This window comes from Petaurus breviceps, unplaced genomic scaffold (assembly GCF_028583685.1).
Source record: "Petaurus breviceps papuanus isolate PSGF00001 unplaced genomic scaffold, PetGlider_PUasm1.0 428, whole genome shotgun sequence".
Taxonomy (NCBI): Eukaryota; Metazoa; Chordata; class Mammalia; order Diprotodontia; family Petauridae; genus Petaurus; species Petaurus breviceps.
Window position 1 is genome coordinate 1,246,082 of NW_027186331.1, and position 20,124 is coordinate 1,266,205.

The 20,124-nt window shown below is 49.6% G+C and overlaps 1 protein-coding gene across 4 annotated transcripts in view; it reads left to right on the forward strand.

Annotated features, from left to right (window-relative positions):
* LOC138171377 (septin-2) overlaps positions 1-16,897 on the forward strand; it is a 66,964-nt gene extending 50,067 nt beyond the window's left edge. For all 4 annotated transcript variants that reach the window (XM_069100826.1, XM_069100827.1, XM_069100828.1 and 1 more), the window contains 3 exons: positions 4,422-4,567; positions 15,848-15,931; positions 16,775-16,897. In XM_069100826.1, coding sequence (XP_068956927.1) covers positions 4,422-4,567; positions 15,848-15,931; positions 16,775-16,874 — 330 coding nt within the window. In that variant the 3' untranslated portion in view covers positions 16,875-16,897. The remainder of the gene's footprint in view (positions 1-4,421; positions 4,568-15,847; positions 15,932-16,774) is intronic.
* The last annotated feature ends 3,227 nt before the right edge of the window (positions 16,898-20,124 follow it).

Genomic DNA, 20,124 nt, shown 5'->3' on the forward strand with positions numbered 1-20,124 from the left:
TGTGAATCTGAGTGTCTGTGTATGTTTATGTGAGCATGTCTGTGTGTATCTTGTATGTGTGTGTATCTGTGTGCGTGTCTATGTGTGGGTATGTATCTGTGTGTGTATCTCTGTGTGTGTGTCTATCTCTGTGTGTCTGCATCTGTGTGTATCTGTATGTGTGTGTCTGTATATCTGTGTGTGTATCTCTGTGTGTGTGTGTGCATGTGTCTGTATCTGTGTCTGTGTGTATGTCTGTGTGTGTCTATGTGTATCTGTGTGAGTGTGTGTATCTGTGTGTGTGTCTATGTGTGTCTGTGTGTGGGTATGTGTCTGTGTATCTGTGTGTGTGTATCTGTGTGTGTGTCTATGTGTGTCTGTGTGTGGGTATGTGTCTGTGTATCTGTGTGTGTGTATCTGTGTGTGTGTCTATGTGTGTCTGTGTGTGGGTATGTGTCCGTGTATCTGTGTGTGTGTCTGTGTATCTCTGTGTGTATCTCTGTGTGTGTCTCTGTGTGTATCTGTGTATATCTCTCTGTGTGTCTGTGTGTGTATGTCTCTGTGTGTATCTGTGTGGCTGTGTGTATCTCTGTGTGTATCTCTGTATGTGTGTGTGTGTATATCTCTGTGTGTATCTGTGTATATCTCTCTGTGTGGCTGTGTGTATCTCTGTGTGTGTGTGTCTCCAGCTTGCCGCGTCTGTGCTTGTTTGTGGGCTGTCCGGTTGGCTTGTGAGCTCTCTGAGGGCAGGGGCTGCCTTTTGCCTCTTTTCTGTACCCCAGGCACAGTGCCTGGCGCATAGTAGGCGCTTAATGAATGCTCGTTAGTTGCTTGGCTGGCTGGGTGTGGAGCGTGTGAAGGGGTGACGTGCCGCCAGCCCGGGGAGGCTGGCCGGGCCCGATGGCGCCATGGACGGCTCGTATTTTGTCCTGGTGGCTCTGGGGCTCCTCTGCGGTGTCTTCAGCAGAGGAGACACGTGGTCAGCGGGGCTGACATGCCACTCTGGACCATTGGGTCTGGCTTTTGAAAGAGTTCAAGCAAGAGGTGACGACAGCTCAGAGAATGGGGCTGAGCAGAAGGGACAGATGCGAGGAGCCATGCCGGTGGGGGGCGCAGAGAGGGGAGAGCCCTGCTTGTAGACCCTGAGGAGCGGTGGGGCCCTCCGTGGTGATCAGGGCGTCTTCCATCAACAGGACCTTCCCCTGACTGAGCCGTTTCCTCAGCCAATGGGCTGCGTTTCTCTTCCCTCTCAGAGCATGCTCTCATTTCCTCCAGGTCCTCCCCCCTCTCGCTTCTTGACCCTTTTCTGGGTTCCTTCTGCCCTCAGCACCTGGCCAAAGCAATCGTTCCCTGCCTTATCCCGGCTTTTTCTTATTCCTCATCCTCTCCAGCCTCTCCAAAGCTCTTGATGCTGCTGACCGCCCCCTCCGCCTGGACTCTGTCCTTGCCTGCCTCAGTAGGCCTCTTGTCCAGTCTATACCTAAAAGATTTCTCTACGGCCTGTCCAGGCCTTCACTTGCTACCCCTGCTGTCTGAGGGTTTCTCAGCCTGGGCCTGTGGACTTGTTTTAGATGAAATATTTTTATAATTGTGTTTTAAGACAACTGATTTCCTTGCTAATCCTTGGCACTCTGTGGCACGCCTCCTGCCCAGGGGTCCCTAAGAGGTTACGACCCCCGTCTCCATCTCCCTTGTGTACGCTTATTTTCTGTAGTTTCCCTGTTAGAATTGTGAGCTCTGAGGGTGGTGACGGCTTCTTCCTTTCTCTATATTCCCAGCGATTAGCCCAGTGCCTGGCACAGAGCAAGCACTTAGCCGTGTCCTTCCTAAAATGTGGTGCCCAGGGCGGAAGCCCCGTCGTCTCTGTATTCCTGGAAGCCGTGCCCGAGATGGCATCAGCTGTTGACTGCTGACCTCATGTCCAGTCCTGCGTCCCCCCTGGGTGCTTGGGGAGCTGGCCCTGCTCTGTCCTCCGCCTCCTTTGGGCTGGTTCACTTTCCTTGATCAGCCCCAGCACTCAGCATACAGCAGGCACTTCATGTGTGTGTGTTGGCTCGTCGGACAGGGATTATGTCCCCAGGCTCTGTGTCGGTCCCTTCTGCTCCTTTCTTTAGGCTCGTTCTCTTGGCCATCTTGTGACCTCTCATAGGAAGCTTAGTCTTCATCTGTGTCACTCCCCAATTCCGATCTTCCTCCCTCCCTCCACTTTCTTACTTCGCTGCCCATCTGCCTCTCGGGCCGAGCTGCCTGGGCTTCCTCTTGGCCTCTTAGATGCAACATGTACGGAACAAAAGCAGTTGCCTCCCCCGAAGCTGCTCTTCTACACATGGCTGCTTGATCATGATTCCCAAGTATATAGCATGTTAAGGGTTTGCAAAGAGCTTCCCAAAGATCGCACTTTTCCTCACAGCTCTACTATGGGGGTGCTGTTGTCTCCATTTTACAGGTGGGAAAACTGAGACAAAGAAGTGACACGACTTGCCCAGGGACAGTAATGCACTCGGGTCTCCTGACTTGGCTGGCGCTCTGCCCACCTGGCTGCCTTGTTTCTTTGGAGGACATGATCTTCCAGCCACTCAGGTTCAGTCAGCTCAGAATTGCCCCTCTCTCTTTGCTGCCCCTTGCCCCCCACAGTCTGGTCAGCTCTGGCTCTGTCCCCTCTCTGGCGTCCATCCCGTCCTGCTCCCTCATGCGGCCGCCTCTCCGTGAATCCAGGTCTCCATCCTGTCTTGCTTGGACTGTCTTGCCTTCGGCCCCATCCCATCCTCTGCTCAGCCGCCAAAGCCATCTTCCCAAGGCTCGGGCTGGACCATGGCACTTCCCTGCTCCAGTCTTCAGGGGCAGGCTCCTCCACCGCCTCTGAAGCCCCTTGCCCACCTTCCACCCCTTAGTGGCAGAGCGTTGTGGTACATGGGGGCAATCCAAGCCTTGGCTCACATCCTGCCTGTGTGACCCTGGACAAGTCCATTCTCTTTGCCTCGGTCTGCTCTTTCGTAAAAGGAGGCTGAGCTCAGTTCCTTCCTGGCTCTGGCTCCATGTGACTCATTTTTGGTTACTGTCATTGATGCATTTGCTGCCAAAGCATGCCATTACATTTGCACTGGCAGCCCCTTCTCCCCTTTGTGGTCATGGTGGCTCCGTCCTTGCCTTCCTACCCCCTTGACATCGCTGGCCTCCTCTTCCTCCTGCCCAGCATACGCTTGTAGCTGCTGAGGTCTGCCTTCTGTCCCCAGGGGAGCGTGGGCTCCTTGAGGCCAGGGACCCATTTCCTTCTCGCTGCCTCCCCAGCACAGGGCCTTGTGTGGAGACTCTCTCCTGGCAGCAGGGGGCCAGGTCGAGCCACCTTGTGCTGTCTGCGTGGCCTTGGGCAGTTCTGCCCCTTCTCTGGGCCTCTGAAATGAGCCCTGAAGCTGGCCTGGGCCACGCATGCCGGGGAGCAGCTTGTTGCCCAGCCCAGTCTTCTCTCCTGCTGTCCCACACTCCATCTGTAGCTCCTGGTCAGACTGGGTGCATTCTCACCTCGTGCTGTTCTCCACAATACTCCTTTGTTGTTGTTCATTCATTTTAGTCACGCTCTACTTTTTGTGGCCTCATTTGGGGTTTTCTTGGTGGATACTGGAAGGGTTGGCCATTTTCTTCTCCAGCTCATTTTACAGGTGAGGAAACTGAGGCAAGCAGGGTGAAGTGACTTGCCCAGAGTCACACAGCTAGTAACTCTCTGAGGCCAGATTTGAACTCAGGAAGATGAGTCTTCCTGACTCCAGGCCTGGCATTCTGTGCGCTGGGTCACCTAGCTGTCCCCATTCTAGAATTTAGTGGCAGGAAGCAGTCAGTGTGACATTTCCCTTGGCCGTTTGTCTGTCCCTGCCACTCCTTGCCCACCTGGGTGCCCGTGTGTGGCTCTGCCCTTTGTAAACCTGTAGGTTTTCACTGGACTTTCCAGAGTTTCTGCCCTTCTTTGTGTACTGTCTAATTTTTTTCTATTTTAAATGGAAATTTACCAACATAATCCTTATTTTAAAATAACTCAGATTGTATAGTTGAAATTTACCACTGTATCCTTCAGTTTTAGTGGAAGGAACTTTGGATTTTGAATCCAGAAATCTGCCCTTGAATCCTGTCAGAGTGACTTGCTCTCTCAGTGACTTTGGGCATGTCCTTGGCCTTCCCGGGGCCTGGCTTTCCTCCTCTGGAAAGGGAAGGAATTTGGCTAGATCAGAGGTGTCAGACGTCCAGCCTGTGGCCCACAGCATTCCTGAGTGTGTCCTGAGCCAGATGAAAGAGAACATTCCATTTTAAAGCAGAGCGGAGATGTGGCCTGCAGGGATTGATTCGGGACACTATTTCTGTTTGGGTCTGACAGGGCTGGGCTGGATGTCCTGAGCACAGCTGACTCCTGCAAATTAATATGTATTTTCCCCTTTTTCCCTCTCTTCACTCAGGCCAGCATACCATTTGCTGTTATCGGTTCTAACCAACTCATTGAGGTCAAAGGAAAAAAGGTCAGAGGCCGCCTGTATCCTTGGGGTGTGGTTGAGGTTGAGAATCCAGAACACAATGATTTCCTCAAGTTGCGGACTATGTTGGTGTAAGTAAGACTGCCTTTGGTTTGGTTTTTTTGGAGTATTTGGGTTGGCAAACATTTTCTCTGAGTGGCCTTTGAAACATTAGGTCTCCTTTTTTTCATGTGATGTTTTGTGGGCATTTTTTCCTTCCAAATGCATAAGGTGGAAAGTCACTTAATTACAGGAAAAATTAGTGAGTCCAACTCTACTTAGTTCAGATAAAATGGCTGCAAGCAGGAGGTATCATTGATTGTGGGGGGATGGCTGGGCTGGGCTTTCGTGTGAGGAGGTCCGTTTCATTTCGGATTGTTGGGGGCCCCACTGGTGGTTGCCAAAGTAATGTTCTTCCTGGTGGGAGAAGATGCCAGGAGAGTGTCTAAAGAAGGAAGACAGTGCAGTGAGTTGGGGGCAAGGGGGCTGTGGGCCAGGGTGGGGAGAAGAGGAACAAAGGAGGACGCGGATCTGAGAGCACTTTAAAAAAATGTAGTAGTATTTTATTTCTTCCAGTTACATGTAAAGACAAATTTTAGCATTCATTTTTGGAAAGATTTTGAGTTCCAAAAATTCTCCCTCCTTCCCATCCCCCCTCCTCAAGAAGGGGAGCAGTCTGATATGGGTTATACATGTGCAGTCACGTGAAATATATTTCCACATTAGTCATGTTGTGAAAGAAGAAACAGAAAACAACCCACAAAAAACCCCCCAAAGAGTGAAAATAGTCTGCTTTGGTCTGCATTCAGAATTTGTCCGTTCTTTCTTTGGAGGTGGATAGCATTTTCCATCATGAGTCCTTTGGAACTGTGAGAGTGCTTTCTAAAAGGGGACGGTGAGACTCTCTTCTGAGAAAAAGGATGCCTTTCTAGACATTGATTGCAAAGAGGATGTGTGTATCAATGAACTTATTGGAGTCTGTGTTAACTCTTAAGGAGGGCACATGTTAAAGATTACAGCTTCATTGAGTGAGTGGCTCGTGTGTCCAGTGTGTAGCTAGTAGTGGCTTGGGGAAGACGCATCTTGGGGCCTTGGTTTCCTCTTCTGGATGAGGACGGGGCTTAGGTGAGATTATCTGCCATCTCAGTGTGGACTTGACTGGATTTAAGTTGCTGTTGGGTCCCAGTGTGCCCCTCCCAGCCAGGGAGACCAAGGTCATGGGCAGAAGGGGGGAGCTCCTGCCTTCTCCCCAAAGTTCAACTCTGGGCATTCTCTCCTTTGGTGTAACTTTACATTTCCATCTGCCTGCTGGAAAAACTTGGGAATCGACATTTTGTCTTTGACCTTGCTGGAGAGGGTGGATAGGGAACAACCCCAGATGCTCTGGTAACCACACTAGTGACCCTTTGCTGCCCTCTAGTGATGGCCTAAGGACAGAGCCAGCTGCTGCTCCTGACAGCCCCTTCCTGCCCTTGCAAGATGGTTGAGGGTCCATGAGGTCCTTACTTTACAGAAGGGGAAATTGAGGCACCAAGAGGTGAAGGAACCAGTAAGTTCCAGAGTCAAGATTTGACTGCAATGCTCTGCTCACTGTGCTACAGGGATGGAATCTAAAAATGAGGATGTTGGACAGGCTTTTGTTCACAGTTCCTTCTTTTTTTTTTTAAAGTTAATTTATTTATTTTTAGTTTTCAACATTCACTTTCATGAGTTTTAAATTTTCTCTGTCTCCCTCCATCCCCCCTCCCCAAGACAGCGTGCAGTCTGACATAGGCTCTACATATATGTTCTTATTAAACATGTTTTCACATTAGTGATGTTACATAGAAGAATCAGAACGAATGGAAGCAACCATGAGAAAGAAAAAAACAAAACAAAACAAAAAAAGAAAACAGTCTGCTTCGCTCTGCATTCGGAATCCATAGGTCTTTCTCTGGAGGTGGCGGCATTTCCCATCACGGGTCCTTTGGAGTTGTTCTGGTCCTTGCCTTGCTGAGAAGGGCCAAGTCCATCAGAGTCAGGGACTGTTCCTGTGTGCAGGGCCCTCCTGGTTCTGCTCCCTCCCTCAGCATCAGCTCATCTGAGGCTTTCCAGGTTTCTCTGAAGTCTGCCTGCTCCTCATTTCTTACAGTACGATAGTATTCCATGACATTCATAGACCACACCTTGTGCAGCCATTCCCCAGCTGATGGGCATCCCCTCGGTTTCCAGTTCTTGGCCACCACAAAAAGAGCTGCTAGAGTGTGGTTCCTTTTCCCATTTTTATGCTTTCTTGGGGATACTACTCTAGAAGGTGGCATTGCTGGGTCAAATGTTACACATAATTTTATAGCCCTTTGTGCATCGTTCCAAATCGCTCTCCAGAATGGCTGGATCCACCAACAGTGAATTAGTGTTCTAACATTCCCACATCCTCTCCAGCATTTGTCATTTTCCTGTTTTGTTCATATTAGCCAATCTGACAGGTGGGATGTGGTACCTCAGAGTTGTTTTGATTTGCATTTCTCTAATCAGTAGTGATTTAGAGCATTTTTTCATATTGACTATAGATAGCTTTAATTTCTTCTTCTGAAAACTGCCTGTTCATATCCTTTGACTGTTTTATCAGTTGGGGAATGGCTTGTATTCTTGTGAATTTGACTCAGTTCTCTATATAGTTTAGAAATGAGGCCTTTTTCAGAGACACTGATTGTAAACCTTCTTTCCTAGTTTTCTGCTTGCCTCCTAATCTTGGCTGCATTGGCTTTGTGCAAAAACTTTTCAATTTAATGTAATCAAAATTATCTGTTTTGCATTTTATAATGTTCTCTATCTCGTTTGCTCATAAATTCCTCCATTCTTCATAAATCTGTCAGATAAACTATTCCTTGTTCCCTTAATTTTTTTATAGTATCAATCTTCACATCTAAATCATGTACCAATTTGGATTTTATTTTGGGATACAGTGTCAGACATTGGTCAATGCCCAGTTTCTGCCATAGTATTTTCTAATTTTCCCAGCAGTTTTTGTCAAATAGTGAGTTCTTATCCCAGAAGCTGGGGTCTTTGGGTTTATCAAATACTAGATTGCTATAGTCATTGACCACTGTGTCTTATGTACCTAACCTGTTCCACTGATCCACCCCTCTATTTCTTAGCCATTTTGATAATTGCTGCTTTATAATGCAATTTAAGATCTGGTATGGCTACACCACCTTCCCTAGCATTTCTTTTCATTGATTCCCTTGATATTCCTGACCTTTTGTTCTTCCAGATGAATTTTGATATTATTTTTTCTAGTTCAATAAAATAATTTTTGGTAGTTTGATTGGTGGGGCACTGAATATGTAAATTAATTTCGGTAGAATCATCATTTTTGTTATATTAGCTCAACCTACCCATGAGCAACTGAGGTTTTTCCAGTTACTTAGATCTGGCTTTATTTGTCTGAAAAGTGTTTTGTAATTGTGTTCACATAGTCCCTGGGTTTGTCTTGGCAGGTAGACTCCTGAACGTTGTATAATGTCTACAGTGACTTTAACTGGAATTTCTCTTTCTATCTCTTGCTTTTGGGCTTTGTGAGTAATATATCAAATGCCAGTGCTCTGTGTGGGTCACGGTCCCTTCTGACTTGAAATCCTCGGATTCTCTCCTCTTGTGCCATGTTTCATGGCTGATGGGATAGTGGAGTATGAAGAAATACTATTTTTCGGAAGGCCAATTGTATGTTTCCATTTATATTGACTTCCACTCAGTGGTTACTTAATAAGTGTGTGAATTTGTTGAAAACACATATGTGTATCCATAATCTATGCTTTCCTTAGAACTCTTTATGAACAGTTGACAATAATAACTCAGTTCTCTGGTGCTTTGAGCTTTATAAAGTGTTTTCCTGAAAACCTTATGAGACAGGTAGCTTAGGAATGATTATCCTTGTTTGAGGCCGTTAAAACTCAAGGAAGATGAGAACTTGCCCGTGACCACATTACCTGCCAGTGAGTGACAGAGCCAGGCGAGAGCCCCAGAGGAGGGACCTCAGTGGCTCTGTAGTCCAGCCCAGTCCCCTGAAGGATCCCACCCACGCCTGCACACCTGACAAGCCTTTGCTTGGAGATCGCCAGGGAGGGGAAGACACCAAGCACACCCAATAGCCAGGCTCTACTCTAGGTGTGCTGGGGAGAGAAAGAGGAAGATCTATGAGCTCTTAGCTTCTTGTTTGTGGGTGTATGTCATCTGAAACAATGTCCTAGGAAACTTCTTAGATCATCGGAGCTGGGAGAGACCTTAAAAGCCATTTCAGTTTTCTCATGTATAAAATGAGACGGTTGGACCGGAAAGCCTGTGAGGTCCCTCCCAGTTCTAAATCTCTGAGCCAAAATCTAGGCCATTTTCCAACTTGACAAGCTGAAGAGTGTCCAGAGGGAGAGCGATGGCCAGAATGGACCAATGCCTTGAGACCATGCCACATGAGAGCCGCCAAGGGAGATGAGGGCACTTAGGCCGTAAGGGATGTCTGAAAGAAGTTTGGAAAACTGTTACTTGGAAGAGAGACTGTATTGATTTATTCTGCTTGGTGACAGAGGGCTGAACAAGGAGCAGAAAAGAGGGAGAAATTGGAGAGAAAACGAGCTGTCTGTCCATGGGATTGGCTGCCCTGAGAAGTGGGCAGGGTTTCAGGCACCCCGGGAGGGCTGTGTTAGAGGCGATTTTGGCAGAGGTACAAGCTGAGCTCAGTGGTCCCTAAGGTTCCTTCCAGTGATAAGACTATACAGCTGTGGATCCAGCACTCATGCGAGAGGGTAGAGAGACATCTTCTCAAGGGAGTCCCTTTTTCCTAGAAGGCCTGGGCAGAGGGATGTTTAGTGTGTGCATGAAAGGAACCTAAAGCCCCATCCGTAAGGCCTTAGCAGGGCTGTTAACCTCAGAAATGCCTCGCTTGATGCTGTGGAGGATGGCTCTCAGGCCTGCTAGCCGCAGGATGGTGGGTGTACGAGGGTTCAGACAGGACTAGCATCTCGGGGGGGGGCTGCTCTTCCTCATCTGTGGTTCCAAGAAACTGTCACGTGCAATGGCCACCCCCGGGTAATTCTCAGCAGATGCACTGAACCAGGTTGAGGGTCAGCAGCAGGCCTTAGACCTGTCAGTGACTTAGGGGGTGTCTACTCCAAGCATGTAAAGATTTCCCCCTAGCTGAATGAATGGAGGAGAACGGTTTGTTCTAATGGCTGTGAAGGCGGCTGAAGCAGGCACTGTGGTGTACTTCTAGTGTGGTCACCCTCTGTATCCCAGACCATTCCCACTCATCCTGACTTCTATCTCACCCCTGGAAGAGAGCAAGGCTGGCAACTGTGCATCCCTGCCCACTGAAATCCAGTTCACACACGTCAAGTGTGATGCCACTGGTCTTCAGAAATGAAGGCTGACCAACACTGTGCATCCCTGACAAGAAGCTGTTGGAAGTGCTCAGAATCTGGGCCGTTGTGTTTGGGAAGCTGCAGCAGGGCTTCTTAAGGCCCCAAGAGACACTGGTCTGGCGGGTGTGAGTGAGGACCCCCCCCACACACACCCTGACCGTCTCCCTGGCCTGCTGGATTGGTGTGGGAGGGCTCACATGTTGACCCAGCAGTGGCCTGGAGTAGCTGAAAGCCCAGCAGGACTCTGGCCCAGAAGGAAAGAGAGGCTGCTGAGGGGCTGGAGTGGAACCCTGTCAACATCTGTTTGTTGGCAGAGGACCCAGGTTGCCTCAGATGCCAGCTTCAGACCCTGATTCAGAGCGCCCTCTGCAGTAGTGCCAGCCTCTGTAGGGAGTGCCACTTGAGTGCTGGATCGAGGGCATGATGGAGGCCCCCCGAGCTGACTCAGCCCCCTGGGCTCTAGAACATGCTTCCTTCCTGCCTTTCTCCCTCCCTCCCAGCCCAGCACCACATCCCCTCCCGTTCTCTGCTGCAAGGCCAGCAGCCAAGGCCAAGGCCAGGACCTTCAGACATAGAGACCTTGAGAGACCTGGAGAAGCCGTCAGTGCCACCGGCTTCCCCCTCACGGCTCTTTCCAGAGTTTCTTGAATGGTATTTCATGCTGGGATCAGGGAGAACTTCCTGCACAAAGTGGGTTTTCAGCTGAGTGTTGAGAAGGTGTGGGGGAGAGCACGGGGCAGGAGGCAGTGCATGCAGAGGCGGGGTATGGGCTACCACAAGGAGCCAAGTGCAGCTGCTTCGGAGGGGATGTGGGCAGGGGCTGGGAGAGGGGATGGGGTGACCTTGAGGAAATCACTGCACCCTGGCCATGGGCTGAGCCAGGTGTGATGAGGCCCTGTGAGCTAGGAAGGGAGGAAGGGCAAGATTGGGCTGCAGAGCCGGGGTGGGGTCGGCCCGGAGGTGTCAGGCCAGAGTAGTAACTGGATGGTAGCGCCCTCCGTGGCCATAGGAGAGTTGGGAAGAGGCTTGGGGCGAAGGTGAGGAGATGGTCTGAGGGGGGTCAATCTTGAGCAGAAAAGCATCTCTGCAAGCTGCGTATTGACTTAGCAAATCAACAATTCCCAGCATTTATATGGCTTCATATTTTTAAGCATTTCCCGATCACATTTTAATTGGATTTGGGACTGGCTTAACCAGGGGTTTAATGCCTGTGGTCTGTGGGGCATCCAGCTTGGGATCCTTGCTCTACTTGGCACCCGCCACTCTGCCTGGTTTCAGCTCCCGGGATGAACTCGTCACTTCTGATCTCAGCCCACGCTGCTGATGCCAGCCTTGACGCCCTCTCCCTCAGCCTCCACTCCCCTCTGACTGGAGAGGACCAGCCTCCTCCCAGTGCTTTTCTGTAGAGACAGCAGGGATTGCCTTTCTCTTATTAGCTGTGTCCCCATGCTTGGCATGTAGTAGGCCCTGGTAAATGTTTATGGGTCAGATGTCATTCAGGACTGTGGCTCCTGTGGGAGACTAAGGTTGGAATCATTCTCACAGGGATAGTGGTTGAGTCCAAGGAGCTGCCTGGGGCATAGTCTTAGGGGACACTGAGGACTTTTGGGTGTGAAATGAATCACTCTGCACTAGGCAGTGCTGCCTTGAGAGTTCTCTCAAGAAGCTTGGCATGTAGTGTGAGGGATAGGACAGGCACATGGGTAACCGTTGTACAAATTCTAATGTGCAAACTGCCTTGGGGAGGCCTCCCATCACAGAGAGCTTGGGGAATGGAGCAGAGGCAGTCAGGGCGAGTCCACCTCAAGGGAAGGTTGTTCACAACCCTCTGTGCAGAGGAGACCACTGGAGGCACGAGGGCAACTGGCCACAGGCCTGGGTGGTGTGGTCAGGAGAGCCCTACAGCAGGGCTGGCGTGCTATTCTGTGAAGTTCTTCATTTGGAAGACTGTGCTGTCAGCTTTGACGGCATCTCCAAAGGCAGGGTCAGGGCCAGATCCCTTTGTATAGGGGCAGCCAGCTGTGTTACAAGGGGACAGCGTTCACTGCATGAGTGAAGCCATGTGGGGTCATGGGAAAGGAGCTGGAATGAGCCAGTAGAGAAAATGTAGAGTGGGAAAAGTCATTGCATTGATGTCACAGGCATTTAAAATATGTAGGGGAGGAACCCCACATTTGCTGCCCGGGTATTCCTCTTCCTCTGCCTTCCATCCCCTGTGGCCTCCAAGAATTGCGACCTGGACACTGCCTGGCAGTGTCGCTGCTACATTCCATCAGGGGCCACACCTGGGGCAGCCTGCAGATCCCTGGCCAACAGGTTATGACAGAAACTGAAGACTCCAAGGCTGTCTGGAGCTGAAGGAACCTCTGCCTTCCCATAGTCAGACAGTTCATTCACATGGTGTGGGACCATCCCTGGGACAGCTGGGGCACCCTATGAAGATCCAGATACAAGTGCCCCCTAGAGTCCTCCAGCACCTACCCCATAGGTTGTGAAGTTTGTCACGTGGTTACATCCCAGTGTGGACACCCAAGGCAATGTGTGTGGACAGGACCCCTGTATGAAATCAGGACCATCCTACTATCTATCCAGAGCCTGCTAGGAGAAGCCAACTCTAACAGCATGTTGAACATCTACACTGCGGAGCTCTGGACAGCCTTAAAAAGGACCTATCAGAACCCTCCATGAACCAGATGACTGGCCTAGAGCCCTGACCCTGGCTGCCTAACATCCCTTCCCTTGCCTGTGTGTGCGTGTGTGTGTGTGCACGTGTGTGCATGTGTATCTTTTTGCCTTCCGCATGACCTGTCTTCTCTCTCTTCCCTATTCTGTACAGAACTCTGTATCATAGACTATTTTCTTTTCATCCCAATGTTTTTTTTTCCTTAACTCTCTAGTCCAACCCTAAACATTAATGTATAAATTTTGTGTGTTTTTTAAAAAATAAAATATATGGGGAATTTGCACAGACATATAGCACTAAGAACCATTTCCCTATAATTGATTGACGAATTTGAAAAAAAAAGGTTTTTTGTTGTTTTTTTTTTTAATGGCTACATGGAAAAAATGCTCCACATCACTAAGAGTAGGAAGTATTTAAATGAGTGTCTATAAAATTTTGTTCCACTTTATGTAAATTGTCAAGAGTGGAAAAAGATAAACAGTAAATGTTGGAGAGGATGTGTGAAGTCAGGCACACTGATGCATTGTTGGTGGACCTGTGAAATGGTCCGACCATTTTGAATATTACTTAGGAACTATACAAGAAAAGCTGCTGTACTGTCTGTGTCCTTTGATTCAGTGATGCCACTATGTAATAGACCCTGAGGAAATAAAAGACAGAAACAAAGTCCATTACATATGAAAATTTTCCTAGCAGATAGTACTCTTTATGTTAGTGAAATAACGAGGTGACTCAGGATGCCACTAGGTGGTGCCAGAAGGCATAGAGCACTGGACTTGGAGTTAGGAAGACCTGAGTTCAACTTCAGCCTGAGACTTGTACTAGCTGTATGACTAGGTCAGAAGTTTTCTCAACTGTAAAATGGAAATAATAGTATTAAAGCCTTTTTCACAGGGTTGTTGTGGAGATCAAAGGAGCTAATAATTGTAAAGCACTTAGCACAGTGCCGGGCATGTAGTAGGTGCTTAATGAATAGTTGTTCCCTCCCGTCCTCAATTGGAAGATGTCTGAAAAAGTGTGGGACATTATGGTACAATAAAAATGATAAATGGGAGTGATTCAGAGAAACATGGGGAGATTTATATGAACTGATACGGAATAAGGTCAGTAGAACCAAGAGACAATGACTGCTCAGTGACTTACTCAGCAACATGAACGGAAAAACCAGCACAAGAAACAGCTGACTGCATAATAGCAGCCAGCTCTGACATAACGCCTCAAGCTCAGCTTTTCCTGACTCCAAGCCCGGCTCTGTCTCCACTCTGTCCTCGTAGTAATAGAAACCTGAATCAGACCCTGGGAACAGGGGATGCAGAGGCAGAGACAGTGGGGAGCATGTTTTCAGAGATGGTCACAGTAGCGTTTGTTTTTGCTTAATGTCTTTCTGTGTCACAGAGAGTTTGGTTGGGGGTGAGAGGTGAGCTGATGAAATTTTTCTGATGTAAAGATTAATGTCATCAATAAAATGGGTGTGTGTCTTTGGTTTTTGAGGGTGATAATTGGAGGAGAAACCTAGATTCCCATTTCACATCTCACTTACTGGATACACTCGCCATCTCTGAGCCTCAGTTTCCTCATCTGTAAAGTGGGCATAGTGATTTTGATAGCCCCCTCCTGCACAGTTCTTTCGAGAGGCTGAGAGGAGGAGCTGTGTGGAGAGCAATTTGGAGCCATATCCAAAGGGCCATAAAAACGTTCATAGCTGGTGACCCAGCAGTACCACTACTAGGTCTATATCCCAAAGAGATCAAACAAATGGGAAAAGGACCCACATGTAAAAAACATTGATGCTCTTTTTGTGGTGGCCAAGAACTGGAGATGAAGAGGATGCCCATCAGCTGGGAAATGGCTGAGCAACTTGTGGTATCTGAATGTAATGGACACTACTGTTCTAGAAGAAATGATGAGCAGGTAGATTTCAGGAGGCACACACGTAGGACAGCTCTGTAGCGAGAGTTCTCTTAGTTGGTGTTAGGGAGCTTTTAAAAATACAGTTTTGCTTTCAGGTCTCAGTTTTTCTCTCTTTTTTCCCCACCTTGAGAAAAATGAAAGCATTACAGACATGGACAATTAAGATGTTCTGGTTGATGGAACATTTATTAAACACCCCCTGTGTGCCAGGCAGTATACTTGGCCCTAGGTCTGGAGAGTTGTAAGTTACCACATTTCCTGATTTGAAGAGGATTTGGGGAGATGGGTCATTTTGTTAGAAGAAGTCAAAGAAAAGTGGGAAATCTAGTCCAGATACCAGCTAGTTAGTCAGTGGTTGGTGGCAAAGCTTGAGTATTTTTTTAATTAGTTAATTTATTTTTAGTTTTCAGTATTCTCTTTTATAAGATTTTGAGTACTGAATTTTTCCCACCTCCCATCAGCATGTAATCTGATACAGGCTATACATGTACAATCATATTAAACTTATTTCCACATTAGTCATGTCGTGAAAGAAGAATCAGTACAAAAGGGGAAAAGCCATAAGAAAAAAGAAACCAACAGAAAAAGAGAAAAGAGTTTGCTTCACTCTGCATTCGGGCTCCATAGTTCTTTTTCTGGATGTGGATGGAATTTTCAGTCATGAGTCTTTTGGAGCTGTCTCAGATCCTTGCATTGCTGAGAAGAGCCACGTCTGTTAAAGGCGATCATCATACAATGTTACTGTTACTGTGTCACAATGTTCTCCTGGTTCTGCTCGCTTCACTCAGCATCAGTTCATGTAAATCTTTCCAGGTTTTTCTGAAATCTGCCTGCTCATCATTTCTTCTGGAACAGTAGTGTCCATTACCATTACCATATGTCCATTCCACATACCACAAGTTGCTCAGCCATTCCCCAGCTGATGGGCATCCTCTTCATCTCCAGTTCTTGGCCACCACAAAAAGAACATCAATGTTTTTTACATGTGGGTCCTTTTCCCATTTGTTTGATCTCTTTGGGATATAGACCTAGTAGTGGTACTGCTGGGTCACCAGCTATGAACGTTTTTATGGCCCTTTGGATATGGCTCCAAATTGCTCTCCAGAATGGTTGGATCAGTTCACAACTCCCATGCGTCAGTGTTCCAATTTTGCCAACATTTATCATTTCCTTGTTTTGTCATGTTAGCCAATCTGATAGGTGCTGTGGGTACTTGGGTGGGTATTTTTGCATGTGTTGACAGAGCCCAGTGACTGGGACAGTCAGCCTGTGGGAGAGACTAATCAAGGAAAGAGAGAGCTTCTGGAGAAGAAATGGTGACAAACGGGTATTGACTTAAAAAGAGCAAAAACACATACCTATCCCATGCCCTGGCCTCTTCCTAGGACGCACATGCAGGATCTACAGGAGGTGACCCAGGATTTGCATTATGAGAACTTCCGCTCGGAGAGGCTGAAACGTGGCGGCCGGTGAGTGTGCTCTTGCTGCCCAGATGGTGTGGCAGGGTGGTTCAGGGTGTGAGTGGGGCTGGGCCCGGGGCGGGTGGCCCGAGCGCAGGGCACTGCTCTCATATAGTCCTTTAGCCTGTGCGGGGGCTGGATTCCTCCTCCAGGGTCTTTCTGCACACACTGGGATTTGGCCTTTGGCCCTTGTCTCTCATCTCTGACCCTGAGTTCTTCTGGCTCCCTTCTGCTCTGGTCTGGCCTCGAATAACATCCCCCCAAGGACCTTGAGTTTGGGAAATTTTCTTCTGTGTTACTGGGGGCTTCTTTCTGTCTCAGGTTGCCTGAAATTTTTATGCTGTTTAGAAAGTTTAATTTCATTATCAGCAGATAGACACTTGAAATCCACATTTATACACAACTTTAAGGTTTACAACGTATTTTCCTTTTAGCAGTCCTAAGAGTTGGATAGGGCAGGAATTATCATTCCTGCTTACACGTGGGGAAACCGACGTCCTAACAGGATAATGACATAGTCCAAGTCGCCGAAGCGTTAGAACAGGGATTTGAACCCAGGGCTCCTGAGTCCAAGGAGTGTCCCAGATAAGGAATGTCCAGGTCAATGAAACCCTTGGCAATGCCATTGCCCTGTTCCCCGTTTTCCGCCCTGTCTTGCGCCCACAAAGGAGTCTTTGCTTTAGAAGACACTGGAGGAAGAAAGAGCTGCTCCCAGGAGTACCAAGGGGTAGCTTTATTTGGCAGAGAGCTGGGGCTTCCTGGGCCACGGGTTGATCTAGGGGGGGCCAGACTCCTCGGTGAGCCTTCTGACTGAGTCTGACCCTGATCGTGCTATGTGTTTGTGTCTTTCAGGCCTGAGGGGGAGGAGGTGGTTGACAAGGACCAGATCCTTCAGCAGAAGGAGGCTGAGGTAAGGATACTCCCAGAGCTTCCTTGGGCCGTCTCTAGATAAAAGCAGACCCCCCCACCTGCACCCCCGCCCCTGCCACTGGCTTTGTTTATGCCTTTGAAAAGAGGTTAATATACAGTATTTGCTGAAAGGGAAATACTCTTGAGGCAGTTTCTGGAAGGGCCTTCCTGAGTGATTAGAATTTTTATAAACACAACAGAGAAGACATTGTATATCTGGACTGTGTTTTGGGATGTGTCTTTAAATAGCAACACAGTGTGCCAGCAGACATGTTCCCCTCCCAGGACGCTCTTCCTGGGCCTTGTTCCCGAGGGGCTCCCAGCAGAGGGGCCTGGTCTCCAGGGGCCAGGCCTGGCCCAGGAGGAGGCTCCTGGGGAGCTTCTCCAGAGAGTCACCCCCGTGTCACCCAGCACGGTGACAGTGTGGGCTTGGTGCCAGAGTCTTAGTGCAGCAATAGCAACGCTACGGCCCCACCCCCCGGCTCACCTGGCTCAGACGCATCCAGGTATCCTCGTACACACCAATGCACACGCACGCTCCCTCACTTCCAGCGCTGCCTCTGCCTTAAGTCCTTCCAGGGCAGGAGCTTGACCCCTACCGCCCTTCAGGCCTAGAGCTCCCGCCTTCCTCGTGGAATCCCGGATCCCTGCCGGCTGCGCCGACGTTCCCACGTAGCCCTGTCCCAGTACGCTTCTCTCGGGCCACCCTTCCTTTCACCTGAATGTCAGCCCTTTGAGGCCGGTGGCTGCCTTTGTCCTTGTGTCCTTGACTCCCGGCCCAGTGCCCTGCCCACAGTAGGAGCTGACACCTGCCCTTGGTGCCATCCCTCCCCCCGCTCCATCGCTGCCTCTGCATTGAATCTGTCCCCCAGGGAGCCCAGTGTGGGGGTGTAGACCGAGCCCCCGCAGCCCTTCTCAGCTTGTGCTCAACAGCCTTGGGGGAGCTCACAGATGATCTGCCCCACCTTGACCGAGACCCAGAGAAGTGAAGGGACTGGCCTTGGGTCCCAGGGCCGGGATTCCCACCCAGCTCCTTGACCTCTACCACACCGCCTCTTGTCCTGACCCTTCAGTCATCTTTGTGAGGTGCCTTCAGACAGGTCCCAGCTGTGTGACCCTGGGTAAGTCACTGCACTCCTGCCTTCCTCAGCCTCATCTGTGAAATGGGGCTAATAGCAGCACCCCCCTCCCAAGGTTGTGGTGAAGCACTTAGTGCAATGCCTGGCTCACGGTAAGCATCACGCACTCCATTCCCTGCTCCGCCTGCTGGACGGCAGGTTACCAGGTGGCCTGGGGCCCCCCCCTCATTTCTTCCCCCAGCCCCACACGGCCCCAGCAGCTCTTCTGTGCCGTTCTGCCCATGTGGGCCATTGTTGCTCACCAGCTGCATACGGCCTGCGTGTGCACACAGCCTGCGTGTGCCCTGGGCATATCTTTGGCATGCCAGTAGCCACAGAGCCTGATAATGAGAATATGGGTGATCATTAGATGGGTCTTTATGGCCAGGAGCAGATGGAAGTCCAGAGTCCTGTCCGGTTTTCCACATATGATCTGGCCCCCTTCCCTTCCCTTCGGTTTTGGGCCCTGCTCATTGTCCCTCGGCAGCTGTATGCCCGTGAGGGTTCCAAATAATAACAAATTATTTTCAGATTGGCTCCAAAAAGGAAGAAAATTCCTCCTTGGAATACAGCAGGGCTTTGCATTCTTTGCTCGTTCCTGAACATGTTGTTTCTTTGGTGTGGGCCCCTAGGCCTGGGCTGTGTGCTCCTGTGAGTTGTCTGAACCTTACATCCTTTGCTGGTGGGTGGTCTCTTTAAGAGAGGGTACTAAGGCAGGCAGGCAAGCTCCCCTCAGGGCACCCCACGAGGTCTGGAGCTCCTCATGGCCCTCTGGCCATTTTTCCTCCAGCTGTCACCACTATGCCCCCCCATCGCCACAACTATTTCCCATGGTCCTGACTGCCTCTGTCCCCTTCAGCCCAAGATGGAGTCCAGGGTACTGGACCGGTGCTGTGCGGTAGGGCCTCCAGAGTTACCTTTGCCTGCTAACACCCTGCTTGTGTCAGAGACGAGGGTGGCCCGCTGCTGTGGCAGGCCCGGCTTGCTACCCGTTCTCTACCAGCACCTCTGGGGGGTTTCGGGGCTTGGATTGTTAGGAAGTCAGTGCCTCAGTTTGGACACAACGTGATTTTGAATAATGAAGGTCTGTCCTGTGCAGGACAGATACAGGCAGGCCTGCTAGGGTATCAGCTTGGAACTGAAGCAGATTGTACAGCCTTGGCAAAGTGGCTGCTTAAAGGAGGGATTCCTGGGCGCTTCCCTCTTCTGAATGCGGACAGCGGGCAGGCGGATCAGAGCACAGTAGCCCTGCCCTGTGGGCCTGGGCTTGGGGCTTCTCCCAGGGGGTCTGTTCCTCACCAGGGCTGCTGCAGCTGCTTTGCACAGCACTGGCAGTAGATTGGCAGTAACAGCGTCTTCCAGAGCTAGCACCTGCTGTCTCCTGTAGCAGGGGTTCTGCTGTCCGCTGGAAGTGACAGTGTCTCCTATAGCCGGGACTCAAACATCCACTGGCAGTAACAGCATCATCACCTTGATTCCAAGGCCCAAGCCATCAGGCACCTCATTCAGCTGCCCTCTCTAGCTCCTATATGCTCCTTCAGAGTTGCATGTGCTTGGCTTGGAAGTTGGGAGCAAAGCTGACCCTTTGGCAATGAAGAGGTCTCCCCAGATAAGCCTGACCCTTTTCTGAGGTGGCCTGTGACAGACGCTTTGGGGCTTGGGAGCTTGTGTGGTATGTGGGGTGGGGCTGAGAGGAAATGGGCTCACATTCCTTGGTCTCTGCTGAGAAAATAAACAGCCAATTCCCCTTCTGTTTTGCATTCTGGCCAGGCTTGGGGCTTCAAGTCCCAGTTACATATTTACAAGGTTTGCATAACTCCAGGGAGAATTCAGGTCTGGGTGTATGCCAGAGACCGTCACTCTCAAGGCATCACCCCTGCTAACTAACGATCCCTTTTTAGCCTCGTAGACCCTGTTCTGGGCCTGTTGGCATCATTAATCTCCATCTGAACTCCTCTTAGAAGATGCTTTATTTGACTCATTTCTTGATGTTGAACTCATTGGAATCCTTGTCAGACTTGGCCTTGGATAGAAAAGGAGGGAAGGGGTGTAAAAATACCATTCCTTGAGCTACAAAGGAGCTGCCTGGTGGGACTTTTCTGGTCTGTAATTCAGGCTACAGTGAGGATTCCTCTTACTGCAGCCAACATCAGTCTTTCTTTCAAAGTAATGTCT